The 14,999-nt window shown below is 39.4% G+C and overlaps 1 protein-coding gene across 1 annotated transcript in view; it reads left to right on the top strand.

Moving 5' to 3' along the window:
* The window catches only part of PRKDC (protein kinase, DNA-activated, catalytic subunit), an 836,940-nt gene that overhangs the window by 408,463 nt on the left and 413,478 nt on the right, over window positions 1–14,999 (top strand). Inside the window, exons 33-39 of the mRNA XM_063923695.1 lie at window positions 134–342; window positions 738–870; window positions 3,440–3,598; window positions 7,513–7,716; window positions 10,321–10,506; window positions 12,643–12,747; window positions 13,506–13,673. Of these exons, the coding sequence (XP_063779765.1) occupies window positions 134–342; window positions 738–870; window positions 3,440–3,598; window positions 7,513–7,716; window positions 10,321–10,506; window positions 12,643–12,747; window positions 13,506–13,673 (1,164 nt within the window). The remainder of the gene's footprint in view (window positions 1–133; window positions 343–737; window positions 871–3,439; window positions 3,599–7,512; window positions 7,717–10,320; window positions 10,507–12,642; window positions 12,748–13,505; window positions 13,674–14,999) is intronic.

Genomic DNA, 14,999 nt, shown 5'->3' with positions numbered 1-14,999 from the left:
AAATGCTACACATTTACTTTCAATGATATTAGGCCATTACAAAGATAGCATAACATATATTGGGATAGAGCTTCTTTAAGTTATTTAGAACACTCCTAATTATTGATTATCTTTTTTTTTTATCTCTCTGTAGACACTTGAAAATGAACTGTTAAATGGCTTTATGTGGGAATTAACTGCAGTCACTGTGTGCAATCCATCTAGTATAGGGTTTAACACCGCAGATGTCCAAGTCATGAAACATCTCCCAGACGTTTGCATATGTTTACTGAAGGGACTAGTGAACTCGCCTTACAGGAGATCCCTGGAGATTTCCTTGCAGAAAAAAATAACTATGGAACGGTAAGGCCTTCATAATGCTGAATTTTTTTTATGGCTTTATGTCCTGTGATTATTTAAATGAGAACGTTTATCTAGGCTGACATCATGCTGTACATATTAGTTGTCCTTTTTTCTATGGGCACAGAAAGTATATCAATACAAATGATGTACAGTAGCCTTCAATAGTATCAAATATGTATTGAAGCTAAATCAAATCTGAGGAAAGACCATTAGACAGACGACATGGCATAGTGTTACAAATGTTCAGATCTGTTGGAAATCCGCGTGCTGAAATCAAGTTCATATGTGGGCTTCCATTCATTAATAGGCCTGAAGTGTATGCTGTTAATTATATCACTAAAAATGTAAAATATGAAAGTGATTTAATTTTTGTACGTTCTCTTTATTATGGACAGCATTGAAGATCTATGTGCTGTTGATTTATTTAACCCAGATGCCAGACATGACTGTGTAAAGTTTGGCACCATCCTTTCTGCATGTAAGCAGCTTCACAAGGCCCATTTACTGGAATCCATTCTGCAGTCACAGGTGAGGAACTTACTGTAGGTGCAAACTGCAAATATTCTTATTGTGTCTTCTATTACAAAGCGTATTATGTTGAACAAGTCATTTCCAGCGATTTGGCCTTGACAGTGTAGGCAATGAGAACAGTTTCCTTGCTGACACAATTAACTTTTTACTAAATAAGCTATTTTGGTATTCTAGTGCATTTTATTAAAATAAATGTTCAAGCACAGTAAGAGTAGCTACAGTATATAGTAATTCATACATACTTGGGAGAATATTCAGATTACATGAACATGCATTCTACTTTTACACAACAGGGCTGCATTTTGGAAATGTTCCCAAAAAAATAATGTAAGAGAGAAAAACAGAGCATAGTTAAAAATAATAATAATAAAAAATAAATAATTATATATATCTAATCTCTATAAGCAGCTCACAGTTTAGTAATAACTATCTAACCTGTTATTTTGTCCTCACACAGGAACTATCTGCTATTGCTTAATGGAGTTTGTGTGTGTATATATGTATATGTGTATTTTTATTTATATATATATATATATCTATATATATATATATATATATATATATAACAGAGATTAATATTGCGCCACTTGTGATAAAAACAGATATGTTGTATAAATAATATTGGTTAGCTAAAATGACACTCCCCTATGCTGCTACTGGGGCGTCAGCTGGATCCCTCAAATATGTACTGGGATGGTGATTCCCTGGATAGAATTTATGGGGAAAAAAAGGGGGGGATGAGGGATATATAGCGACCACGGTGTCAGTGCAATAAGTATAAAATTACCAATTCTATACAATAAAAGGTATTTATTAACGTACAGTTAAACATAAAAGAAACATCTAAAAAAATGGGATAATAAAAACACAACTGAACTAAAAGCACTTAAATGAATTGTATAAAACTACACCTACCTCATTTAAGATGAGGAAAAAAACCTTAATACTTGTTTTTACTGTAGTTTTATACAATTCATTTAAGTGCTTTTAGTTCAGTTGTGTTTTTATTATTGTCCCATTTTTTTTTTTAGATGTTTCTTTTATCTATATATATCTATATATATATATATATTTTAGCTATTTATTCCTCATCCCCCCCTTTTTTATATATATATATATATATATATATATATATATAAATATATATGTGTACGGGAAAGATATCAGCGCCACGGATGCAGTATCTAATATGTGTAACACTAGGATGGGAACCTTGCAAAAATTGTGTAATAACTGCTTGTTATGTTGGCACTCCCTTTTGTTAAATCAGGGTGTCAGCTCATTTACCTCAAATAAATATAGGTATTGGTATCTTTACCTATGAAAGTGGTTATGTGGACAAAGGATGAGGTGGTAAAGAGCGACCAACGGTGCCAAATGATACTTAAAAGCAGAATGGTATTATAAAAAGAGTGTACAAATTTATTGCAATAAAACGCACTACACAAAAATGGTTGTAAAATCACACAAGCTCATATAAAAGGATATATATATGACCCAAAAAGTACAAAGTTAAAAAATAAAAAATTTAAAAATTAAAACAGAGCATAGTATCATAGAACTTAAAAATCTTTGGAGTATCACTTTAGTATATCGGATAAAAAAATATACTAAAAAAAGTTTCTAAAAGCCATAAAAGAATATAAGGCATATAAGGATATAAAAGAGGAATCAAAATAGCTTAACTTATTGATGAGGTTAGACCAAAGAGAAGCACCCAACGCGTTTCGTCCTATCTGGACTTCATCAAGGGGTCCCTTGATGAAGTCCAGATAGGACGAAACGTGTTGGGTGCTTCTCTTTGGTCTAACCTCATCAATAAGTTAAGCTATTTTGATTCCTCTTTTATATCCTTATGAATGCCTTAAATTCTTTTATGGCTTTTAGAAACTTTTTTTAGTATATTTTTTTATCCGATATACTAAAGTGATACTCCAAAGATTTTTAAGTTCTATGATACTATGCTCTGTTTTAATTTTTTATTTTTTAACTTTGTACTTTTTGGGTCATATATATATCCTTTTATATGAGCTTGTGTGATTTTACAACCATTTTTGTGTAGTGCGTTTTATTGCAATAAATTTGTACACTCTTTTTATAATACCATTCTGCTTTTAAGTATCATTTGGCACCGTTGGTCGCTCTTTACCACCTCATCCTTTGTCCACATATAAATATATATATATATATATATATATATATATATATATATATATATATATATATATATATATATTCATTCCATTAAGCAATATCAGGAAGTAGTTCTGTGTGAGGACAAAATAACAGGTTAGAAAGTTATTACTAAACTGTGAGCTGCTTTTACAGATTAGAGTTGCTTGTTTCTCTCTATGCATTTCCATTGCAGCATGAACCCCTTCCCAACACATGGTTAAACCTACAGTACAGTACCAGTTTGTGTGTGCGTATCTGTTTTCTTCAGGTCATTAAGAGTAAGGGATTACGTAATATAAAATGAAAATCCAGTTGCAAGTGTGTGGTCTCTGCTTGTGCTTTCTGAAAAGAACTGTATCATTAATCTGCATACTGTATATCTTGATTTTAGGTTGCAGGTCTTGGCCTTTCTGCTGGTTCTAAGCTCCTTTCAGTTGTCTACAAAGGCATTGCCCCGGGTGATGAAAGAAAGTCACTACCATCATTGGACATCAGCAGTAAGCATCTTGCTGAGGGGCTGCTGCAACTGGCTTTTAATTTTAGCACGCAGGTAATATTTTGGAATCTGAAAATATTTATTAACTAGCGTTTGCGCGCAGATTCACTCACGTGGATGTCTGTTATTGCTCAGCGGAACTAATTTTACAAAGAGAGTAGTAGTATCTAATATTAAGATGTATATTTTATATTGTAGACAGTGATCACAAAATGTCTTTGTAAACAATATTTGCAGTTTTTCCTTTAGAGATTAACGCAAAAAGATTCTTGGGGCTACTAACTTGTGAGCAAGCAATGTAAAGCTGCCCATGGGAGAAGCAGCAGGTCCTGAGGTCTACACCTGCAGCCCTGAGTGGTTGTCCGTGCGTCAGTACACCGATCAGCAATGATGCACAGTTTTCTATTATTTTTTTTTGTTAACCATAAAATCCAATTCAAGGTGCAATTAATATCACAGTCCAGTCTAAATTCACTTTAGTCAAATATCTTGTAGATCCCAAATCCGTTGCTACTTAACTTACAATAACACTGAAATGTTGCAAGTAACATTACCAGCGACTCCGTATGTAGTATTTTGCCCCCAAAAATATACATTTATACACACATTAGTTATTTTTGGCTTGAGGAGACTGCACGCGCCACGTGTCAAACATCTGTTTTTTTTCCTTTATTGCTCCTCTCCCTGATGTCACATAGAGAGAATACATACCTCACTTTCTTTCTAGGTGACTAAGCTATACAATAGTGAAAAAGCAATCCTAATTCACCCCATAGTTTTCGTATGATGCTGGAACAAATAGACAAACAAAAATTCTGAAAAAAATGTTTTTGGCTCCATACTTTATACACAGCCCCAAGGAGCACTGGCGTATGTATAATGGGTGCAGTGTGTGCGGTGCACACGGGCCCCTGAGTCCAGGAGGGGCCCACACCGCACATGCTGCACCCATTTTTTTTAATAATCACCCCTCCGGAGATCCGCGCTGACGTCACCGGCGCTGTTAAAATCTGAGATAATGGCGCAGCGGACATTTTGACGGAGTTCTGCGCATGCGCAGTAGAGGAATCACTGGGAAAATGGCCGACATGCCATTTTCCCAAAGATCTGCGCATGCGCAGTAGAGTCTGAGCGCTTTAGTGCTCAGACTCTACAGTGCTCTCGGCAGAGAGGAGGCGGCCCGAATGCAGAAGGCTGCACAGGGGCCTCCTCCTTTCTTAAGGAATACATTTCTCCTAACAAATTTCTTTGTACAGACACAACCATTACAACTGTATTCTAAGGTTGTGTACACACTGTGAGATATTTTCTTTCGACTGACTATATAGTCAAAATCGCAAGAAAAGTTAGTGCAGATCGCAAGGTGAAAGTCACCTTGCGATCCTGATTCGATCCCGATGCTTGGTCCCGCCAGGTCAGCATCGCAAGATAAGATAGACTGTGCAGGCAAGTCTATCCTTGCTAGATCGGTGTACTATCTAGTTCATCTCACATGTCCATGACATCTCGCATAAACCAAAATCTCACATAAGCCCAAATCGTAAGCACACATAGTCCATATCTCAAGAAAAGTTAGTCGAAATCGGTGGTGCTGGGGTCCGGGGAGTTCAGGGGAAATCGCAAGTGAAAATCGGGCACAGCAAGGATCTCACCGTGTGTACACACCCTAAATTTAGATATAAAATATATTCTCTTAATAATAAAATGTAGTCATCTGTTTACATGGTTATTTGAGCAATGCTGCTATTATTGAGAGGATAATATTACATACTGGGTTCTGTGTGCTAGAAATTAAGGATTCATAACCACACAAGTACATTGTTTAAATCACTGATTCCTTGCATGTATTACACCTGATTGCATGGAAATTTGTAGATTATATAGCATGCTTAATTTATCTTATAATGTGTAAATTTCACAGTACAGCATCAAATGTAACTAATATAGTGTTTTGCATAATTTATTTTCTCATTTTGTGTGTCTGGGACATATTTTGCCTTAATTCTGCTTCTGATTTTCTGTGGCAAGCATTGTTAACGTGAAGGATTGTTCTACTCTGCACATTGCAGAAAAAATAAATGTAGAGAAAAAAAAAACAATCCTGAGTAAAATTAGGACAAATATAAGAAATTTTATTTTTAGTGTACATATTTATAGTGTTTCAGGTGTACATGTGCACTAACTGAATGTTCTGCCCATGTTTTATTGTTGAACCTTAGAGAGTAAAATGATTTGCTACTGTTCCCTTTATTTTTACACACTTGTCCTTTTTCCACTTTCTGTTTTTGATTGTATGTACTGAAGCAAACAAAGATTATGGGGTATATGCAATTAGCGGCGAATCGCGGCAATTTTTCGGACGTTTTTTAATTCGACACAATTCGACCGTCTAATTTCGGCAAGTGGGTGCCGAAATTGACCATATTCAATGAAAAACGGATTCGACAGTCCCGCTGACGGAAAACGGCCGATTTGACGGATTTTGTTCCGATTTTTAAAAAACGGGAAATAACGGGGAAAAAATGGCGTGGGGTCCCCCCTCTAAAGCATAACCAGCCTCGGGCTCTTCGAGCCGGTCCTGGTTCTAAAAATCCGGGGAAAAAACTGACATGGGATCCCCCGTATTTTTAAAACCAGCACCGGGCTCTGCGCCTGGTGCTGGTGCAAAAAATACGGGGGACAAAGAGTAGGGGTCCCCCGTATTTTTTACACCAGCATGGGGCTCCACTAGCTGGACAGATAATGCCACAGCCGGGGGTTACTTTTATACAGCGCCCTGCGGCAGTGGCATTAAAATATCCAACTAGTCACCCCTTCAATCAAGGGGTCCCCCCCCCCAGCCACCCAAGGGCCAGGGGTGAACCCCGAGGCTGTCGTCCCCCCCCCCCCCCCATCCAAGGGCTGCGGATGGGGGGCTGATAGCCTTTGGAAAAATGAAAGAATATTGTTTTTTCCAGTAGAAAAAACAATATTCTTGTCATTTTCTCAAGGCTATCAGCCCCCCATCCGCAGCCCTTGGATGGGGGGGGACAGCCTCGGGCTTCACCCCTGGCCCTTGGGTGGCTGGGGGGACGGACCCCTTGATTGAAGGTGTCCCCACTCCCCCAGGGTACCCCAGCCAGGGGTGACTAGTTGGATATTTAATGCCACGGCCGCAGGGCGCTGTATAAAAGTGACCCCCGGCTGTGGCATCTACCCAGCTAGTGGAGCCCGATGCTGGTGTAAAAAATACGGGGGACCCCTACTCTTTTTGTCGCCCGTATTTTTTGCACCAGGCGCAGAGCCCGGTGCTGGTTTTAAAAATACGGGGGATCCCCTGTCATTTTTCCTCCCGCATTTTTAGAACCAGGACCGGCTCGAAGAGCCCGAGGCTGGTTATGCTTTGGAGCGGGGACCCCACGCCATTTTTTTCCAGGGTTTTACCATTCCATCTAAAATAAATAAATAAATATTTTTAATAATATATAAATAATACTTGTGCCTCCCAAAAAGACAAACCAAGTACCTAATCCCTTCTAATATAAATAGATATGCTATTACCAATAAAAAAAAACACAAAAAAAAACATGTTTTACATTTTTTTTTATTAGATTCACCCACCAAAGTGTGGCGGATTGAAAATGACGAATTTACTGTCTAAAAGCACTGTTGTCGAATTTCCAAACTTCAATTGAATATACTTTTTGGCGAATTGCCGCATTTGTACCATTGCAGAAATGTCGAATTTGACAAATGTCGAATTTCAAAAAGTCGAATTTTGAAAGTCCGTTTTTTTGACGGAAAGTACTGAATTGCATTGTCGATTTTTTTTTTTTTTTTTGGGCGAAAAAGTCCCGTTTTTTGACAATTTCGGGAATTCGACCGCAATTGCATATACCCCTATATCTAATAATGTCTATTTCGCCAATTGAGCAGTGTGTTTCCTGTATATTCTTATGACCGATAATGATTACTATGTTTATTTTCAGTGTGAAGAACTTGTAAGTCTTCTGCTCAACACAGTGGTATTAACTGTGCCTTTGTCAGGAAGCTCCCAGAGAAGCTTCATCAATTTTTCTCATGGGGAGTATTTCTACAACTTGTTCTTTGAAACCATTAACATGGAACTGTTAAAAAATTTGGAGACTGTTGTGCTGCTTCTGCTTAAATCATCAACGGAAAACCCTAAAATGGTAACTAGCTTTGTGGCTTTTATGTGTTTTAGGGTGAACAATAGAATAGGGAAAGGTTCACCAATAGCGCAAATAACAAATATTCACATAGATAGATAGAAAAACTATATATCTTACATGAAGATATAGCCAACATGCACAGTAATTTCTCCTTTTAGAGTCCTCCCAGGGTCCCTTTGGAGAGGTCCAGCTGGTGGAGGTGCGGGCTGCTGGCGCCAGGCAGGTTGTGCTGGGAGGACAAGCAGGGGCACTGGTTGGCAGCTCAGCAGACTGGCAGCATGTACCTCCGGCAGGGGTTAGCAGTGCTGCTGTGGAGCCACACAGCAGCCCGCACCTCCACCAGCTGGACCTCTCCAAAGGGACCAGACAGATATTGGAAGGATTGCTCTATCCCCATCTGGTGTGAGCACTTTCAAGGTGCAAAGAAGGATATCTTCTTGAAACGGGACACCAGGAGTATATTATCCACTGTATCCCCTTGGGACCCTGGGAGGACTATAAAAGGAGAAATTACTGTGCATGTTGGATATATCTTCATGTAAGATATATAGTTTTTCTATCTATGTGAATATTTGTTATTTGTGCTAATGGTGAACCTTTCCCTATTCTATTGTACATTTCTGTAAGACCAGTGGAGAGTCTTGTGTTGTTCGCTAGAGTTGCATTTAACTTGTTGGCGTTGTCTGCAAATCACTTTCTATTGTTTTATCGTGTTTTAGGGTGAAGCCACTGGCAAAAGTAGGAACAGTTATTAAAGTTAACATATAAAGGAAAAATTGTTAATAATAGAGTTCTAAAGAACTTAGGAGGAGATTTATCAAAGCTTCTAAAAATGACAAGTGGAATTGTTGCCCATAGCAACCAACCAGAATTTATCAATCAATATGTAGAATGTAATAAATAAATAATAACTAGAATCTGATTGGTTGCTGTGTGCAACACCTCCAGTTGTCCTCTTCAGAAATTTTCAAAGTTCTCCCCCTCTTTATGTGGTGAGATCATATGGCCTAGATACGGAGTGCCAACTATTGGTTTCCCCATTAAGAATGCATAAAGTGACTAACAGAGACAATAGATAGTTACCAAAAAAATAAAATACAAATTGATTGTCGATCTCTTCATTCTTAATCTGGGTACACACTAGTGCAACCAGCAATTGTGCCAATGTGTAGGGCAATTACCCATTGCCCTTGACATCAGTAGATTGGCGGTACACACTAGACAGATATTAATGAGCGTTAGAATGATCGCTGTTCCGTCCCTCCTTTAATATTCACTGCATCACATGCGAGGTCCTGTGATTGGCCCTGCAGCACAGCCAATCACACATTCCCATTCGACAGGGTCAGACAAATCGGCACTATATTCCGCAAGCGTGTACCCAGCTTCAAAAACATAATTTGCTGTTGGTCTCACAAAATTTTTATGTCTTTGTGTTCAGTAAATTTACGCTGTTTTTCTTTTTGAGAACTATTTTTTTGTTTCAATTGCAATTAGATATATTACTTTCTTGAATCACAGCGCCCTAGAGTATCAGCATTTTTTTCACGGCACCCGTAGAATAAAAGTCTTGATAAATTTATAAAAAAAAATATAAAGGAAGTTGTGCCTACCTGTCAATTAGGTTTAGTTATGTGGCGGTGTATAGTTGTGCTTCTGATTGTCCACATGTTTTTTTTGATTGCTGATTACAAGCACTGGTTTTGCCTATCACTTTGACCATAAATAATTTGATTTAGTTCTGGACCACCAATCCTAATCACCCCAGGGTGCCTAGGTACACAGTTGGGGAACCACTGGTCTAGTGGTAAAAACACAGTTCATTTCCCTCATTCAATAAGTACCTTAGTCATAGATATCTATTTGCATTTGACTTGTCTAAGACACTTACATATGTGGTGATCTTCAGACAGTGGTCGATAACATTGTCACTTTTTCTCCTAAAGAAAGGGATTTTTTGTATTTCTCTAAGACTATTGTGCAAAAGTATTTAAATACTCAATTTATTCTTTCCTCATTCAATTACTTGCACAAAGATTACAAACAGGGGGTTATTAGAAGTCTTATGTAGTTTTTGCAAATGCTCATAACGCATTGGGTATGCTTTACTGGCGGGCGGGATCTCGGTGGGTAACATACCGATGCCCGGATCCCGGCCGCCATAATTGTAGCAGGGGGGCGAGTTCATCGAAGCCCCTTGCGGGCTTGCTGCTCTTTCCGCACAGTGGGCTTGGTGGCTCGCTGCGCTCGCCACAGGTTCTGTTCCTACTCTGTGGGTATCATGAACACCCACGAGTGGTAATAGGCCTGGGCCTCCTGCTGCAATCTGGCGGCCAGGATCCCGGCGTTGGTATGCTGACTTCCGGGATCGGAACCGCATCCCCTCATAAACCATCTACTGTGTCTTCCCCCTACCACCTCAGAGATCGTGATTTCATTGTAACTATAAAAATTTATTTTGAGATATAGATGGTAATAAGTTTTGCGTTCACAGCTACAAAAGATTTACCCGCCAAAAGGCAAGGTAGGGAGTTTAAGGCAACACTCAGTCCATAGAGCAAACAATTTTATCAGTGGTCTCTGTTCATTTTTTTTTTTTGTCAGGTGAGCACAGTTTTAAACGGCATGCTGGATCAAACCTTCAGGCAGCGTGCAGTCCGCAAGCAGCAAGGTACTCAGCTGGTAAATGCTGTGCTTAAGAACTGGATGAGACTAGAAAGTTGGTGGGACAAAGATTCTTCTCCAGAGAGTAAAATGGCCGTCCTAACCTTGCTTGCTAAAGTTCTCCAGGTATTGCTGCTTTTTTGTACAATGATTGCTCAGTGGTAATCTTTCAGCTGCTTTATTATTTTGGAACATTCCTCTTGCTTATTTGGCAATAAGGGGGTAAGGGGGCAGGAAGATGTGAGCACAGGAGAGCCAGTCACATCTCTTTGATACAAGACACCACAATATGGACAATTATGATTTTGAAATTGTTGAAATGTTGACAGGTGTGGTGAAAATGTCGACATTGTCACGTTATGAGTTGGGATAGGGAGACATACTCACAGGAATGCCAGGGGGTCACAGCTTTGACCTGGAAGTCGCAGTCACATAACCGCCAGGACCCGGAAGCCGTTAAATCACCGCTGGGCCTCCAGGGACAATGTCGACATTCTAACATTAGATATTTTCATTCGATGGCTATTTATACACTGCTCAAAAAAATAAAGGGAACACTAAAATAACACATCCTAGATCTGAATGAATGAAATATTATTATTAAATACTTTGTTCTTTACATAGTTGAATGTGCTGACAACAAAATCACACACAAATTATCAATGGAAATCAAATTTATTAACCCATGGAGGTCTGGATTTGGAGTCACCCTCAAAATTAAAGTGGAAAAACACACTACAGGCTGATCCAACTTTGATGTAATGTCCTTAAAACAAGTCAAATTGAGGCTCAGTAGTGTGTGTGGTCTCCACGTGCCTGTATGACCTCCCTACAATGCCTGGACATGCTCCTGATGAGGTGGTGGATGGTCTCCTGAGGGATCTCCTCCCAGACCTGGACTAAAGCATCCACCAACTCCTGGACAGTCTGTGGTGCAACGTAGCTTTGGTGGATGGAGCGAGACATGATGTCCCAGATGTGCTCAATTGGATTCAGGTCTGGGGAACGGACGGGCCAGTCCATAGCATCAATGCCTTCGTCTTGCAGGAACTGCTGACACACTCCAGCCACATGAGGTCTAGCATTGTCTTGCATTAAGAGGAACCCAGTGCCAACCGCACCAGCATATGGTCTCACAAGGGGTTTGAGGATCTTTCGGTACCTAATGGCAAAGGCCCGCCAAAGAAATGCCACCCCACACCATTACTGACCCACTGCCAAACCGGTCATGCTGGAGGATGTTGCAGGCAGCAGAACGTTCTCCTTGGCGTCTCCAGACTCTGTCACGCCTGTCACATGTGCTTAGTGAGAACCTGCTTTCATCTGTGAAGAGCACAGGTTGCCAGTGGCGAATTTGCCAATCTTGGTGTTCTCTGGCAAATGCCAAACGTCCTGCATGGTGTTGGGCTGTAAGCACAATCCCCACCTGTGGACGTCTGGCCCTCATACCACCCTCATGGAGTCTGTTTCTGATCGTTTGAGTAGACACATGCACATTTGTGGCTTGCTGGAGGTCATTTTGCAGGGCTCTGGCAGTGCTCCTCCTGTTCCTCCTTGCACAAAGGCGGAGGTAGCGGTCCTGCTGCTGGGTTGTTGCCCTCCTACGATCTCCTCCACGTCTCCTGATGTACTGGCCTGTCTCCTGGTAGCGCCTCCATGCTCTGGACACTACGCTGACAGACACAGCAAACCTTCTTCCCACAGCTCGCATTGATGTGCCATCCTGGATGAGCTGCACTACCTGAGCCACTTGTGTGGGTTGTAGACTCCGTCTCATGCTACCACTAGAGTGAAAGCACTGCCAGCTTTCAAAAGTGACCAAAACATCAGCCAGAAAGCATAGGAGCTGAGAAGTGGTCTGTGGTCACCACCTGCAGAATAACTCCTTTATTGGGGGTGTCTTGCTAATTGCCTATAATTTCCACCTGTTGTCTATTCCATTTGCGCAAAAGCACGTGAAATTGATTGTCAATCAGTGTTGCTTCCTAAGTGGACAGTTTTATTTCACAGAAGTGTGATTGAGTTGGAGTTACATTGTGTTGTTTAAGTGTTCCCTTTATTTTTTTAAACAGTGTATATTGAGGTGGAACTTCATTTCCAGTTTTTGTCCTACATACACTGGTAACATCAACATATTAATCCCATACCAGTGAGTGAGTGACCCTACTGGCCTGCAAGGAAGTGGTTGACTAGATTAAGTCTGCGTCTTTGTATATGTGTGTGCTATTTGTTAAAAAGTGTTTTCTTTCTTTCTTTTTTTAGATCGATTCTTCTGTGTCTTCTGATACAAACCACACAGCTTTCTGTGAAGTATTTAAGACCTATACAAGCATTCTTACAGATGAGAAACTTGGACTGAATTTGAAAGTATGTCCATATCTGTGATAAAATGTATATATGCAATATTCAGTCATGCTTGACTGTTGGTTGTTTTGTTTGTATTAATTTCAAACAGTAGTTGTTAGTTTCTTAGCTTGAGTTCTCTTTAGCCTACGTAAGGGGTGTTCAACCTGCATCTTCCGTACCCTTGGTATTCATTGTTACTAAGTTTAGATTCTATTGCTTACATGAGTTGTGTATTTCACAAACTTTTTAATCAAGCTTTCAGAAAAAGATAAAGGACAAAATGGCTTATAGATGGTAGCCCAGTCCGTTAGCACCTTACACACTGTTTTTTTTTTTTTTTTGTGAGCTTGTCACACTACAATAAGATCTTTATAATGGGTAGGGAAAGCACCGGTATTAGTAGGTAGTTAGCCAGGCATTGGTTCTTCTATTACCCGTAAATTATGGTGATGCCCAATAATAGAATAGGGTTATCTTCAGGATTCAGTGATGCCAGATGTGGTGATTGGATTGAGCAGCTGTGTGTCGTCCATATTGCTCCAAAGTGATACTGGCACTCCGCTCATTTGCCAAGAGGCTGGACCACAGCTTGAGTGACCAGCTTTAGATGCTCAGAAAGATGCTTCATGGGTCTCAGACACTATCGAGAGTGGTCACTTGCCAGGTCTTAATTAAATGCACTGAAATGTTGTGTCCATTGTTTTTTTTAATCATTTTTGCATTTTATTTTATTTGGTATTAAGCGTTTTATAATTTAATTACTTTTTTGTATTTTATAGAGTCAAGCTCTTATAATTCTTCCATTCTTCACCAACCTGAAAGAAGAAAGATTGGCAGAGTTAAAAAATGCACTTGATCAGTTTGTTGCATTTAATTTTCCAATGAAATCTGATGAGTTTCCTAAGGGCACCTTAAAGTACAATAATTATGTGGACAGTATAAAAAAGGTGGGTGCGTTTTTAGTCACTATATTATTGGTTAAACATAAACAAGCAAATACAGGTAAAAAGGTACCGATGTAGCCATGCTCATCTTTGCTGCAATGCAGCATGCTGCAACACGGCTTGTTAAATGGCATGCCAGGCTGTGACTATTGGCAGATGGTGATCGCTCCATTAATTCCTAAAGCCATGCAGCATGCCATAATAGAGCGTGCTGCATGGCTACATCTGTATCAGGATGCTGCTAATGGCCAATAAATAAAATTCTTTGGCTTCTCCTATTCGCTGTTTTTACTGGCCCACAGGGACAGGCTGACTGGTATCCTGATTGCTAATTATCAGATTCAGTGGGGTCTTGTGGGAGAAAGTCTGAAGTCCTAATCTGCTCTACTGTGGGCAGTAAACTAAAGTATTGCTGTTTACTGGAGAATCTCATGTGAAAATACCAGGAAAGAGTGGGAAGCATTGTACTCATTTAAATATTTGATTACTCTAACCAATGCTGCAATCCTGTTTCTGATTGTGGCCATTGTGCAAAAACTCACAGCAGGCCGGTAAACTTTTTAAATTGAAAGTGTGATCCCCAAAAAGCTAGGCATTCTGATTTTCTTCATTGGTGCCAAATTGAATAGCCTGTGCAGATCAAAGGCTTGTTAAGAAGCATTATTTAAAACTCAATAACAATACTCAATTTAAAAAAGGATTACAATGCTTCTCTTAGTTTTGATGGAGATAATTCCTGCAGCTTGTGTTATTCAAAATAAAAAAAAAAAAGCTACAGAATCGTATTTGTAACTAAATCTTTTTACTATCACGTTTTTAGTTGTACTGCCAGGTGCTTAAAATGCTTTAAGTGTATTTGCACACATCGACGCAATAGTGCCTGCATTCTGTGGTCCACATACTGCTTACCCATAAGACATATGTAACCCAACTGTTGATTCCAGTGATTAGAAGTTTTATACTCAGGATGAAGTTGAAGAATGTGAAATGAAGTTTTATTTCGAAGCAGAAAGATGCTCTGACGGCAATACATTTTTTTGGAAACAGGGCACTAATGATTACAGAACAGTATTGGGACCATATTTGTATGTCTAGTGTTAAAGTTTACCTTTTACGTAAATTCAGTGTAGTCACCTGTCCAACCATTTATGAGATGATGCAAAATAGGCAATAGGTGGACTAAAAGAAAGGCTCAAAAGTGCAAATGCAATAGATAACCTTTCTCATATCAGGGAAAATTAAGAGGGTTCTTAAATTCGATACTTATGAGAATAAATCTAGAATTCAATCATGTTTGGTAGAGAAAATATTGAAGACTTTGGGGTATAT

The sequence above is a fragment of the Pseudophryne corroboree genome, chromosome 5 (assembly GCF_028390025.1).
Source record: "Pseudophryne corroboree isolate aPseCor3 chromosome 5, aPseCor3.hap2, whole genome shotgun sequence".
Classification (NCBI taxonomy): Eukaryota; Metazoa; Chordata; class Amphibia; order Anura; family Myobatrachidae; genus Pseudophryne; species Pseudophryne corroboree.
This window is presented reverse-complemented; position numbering and strand designations above follow the sequence as displayed.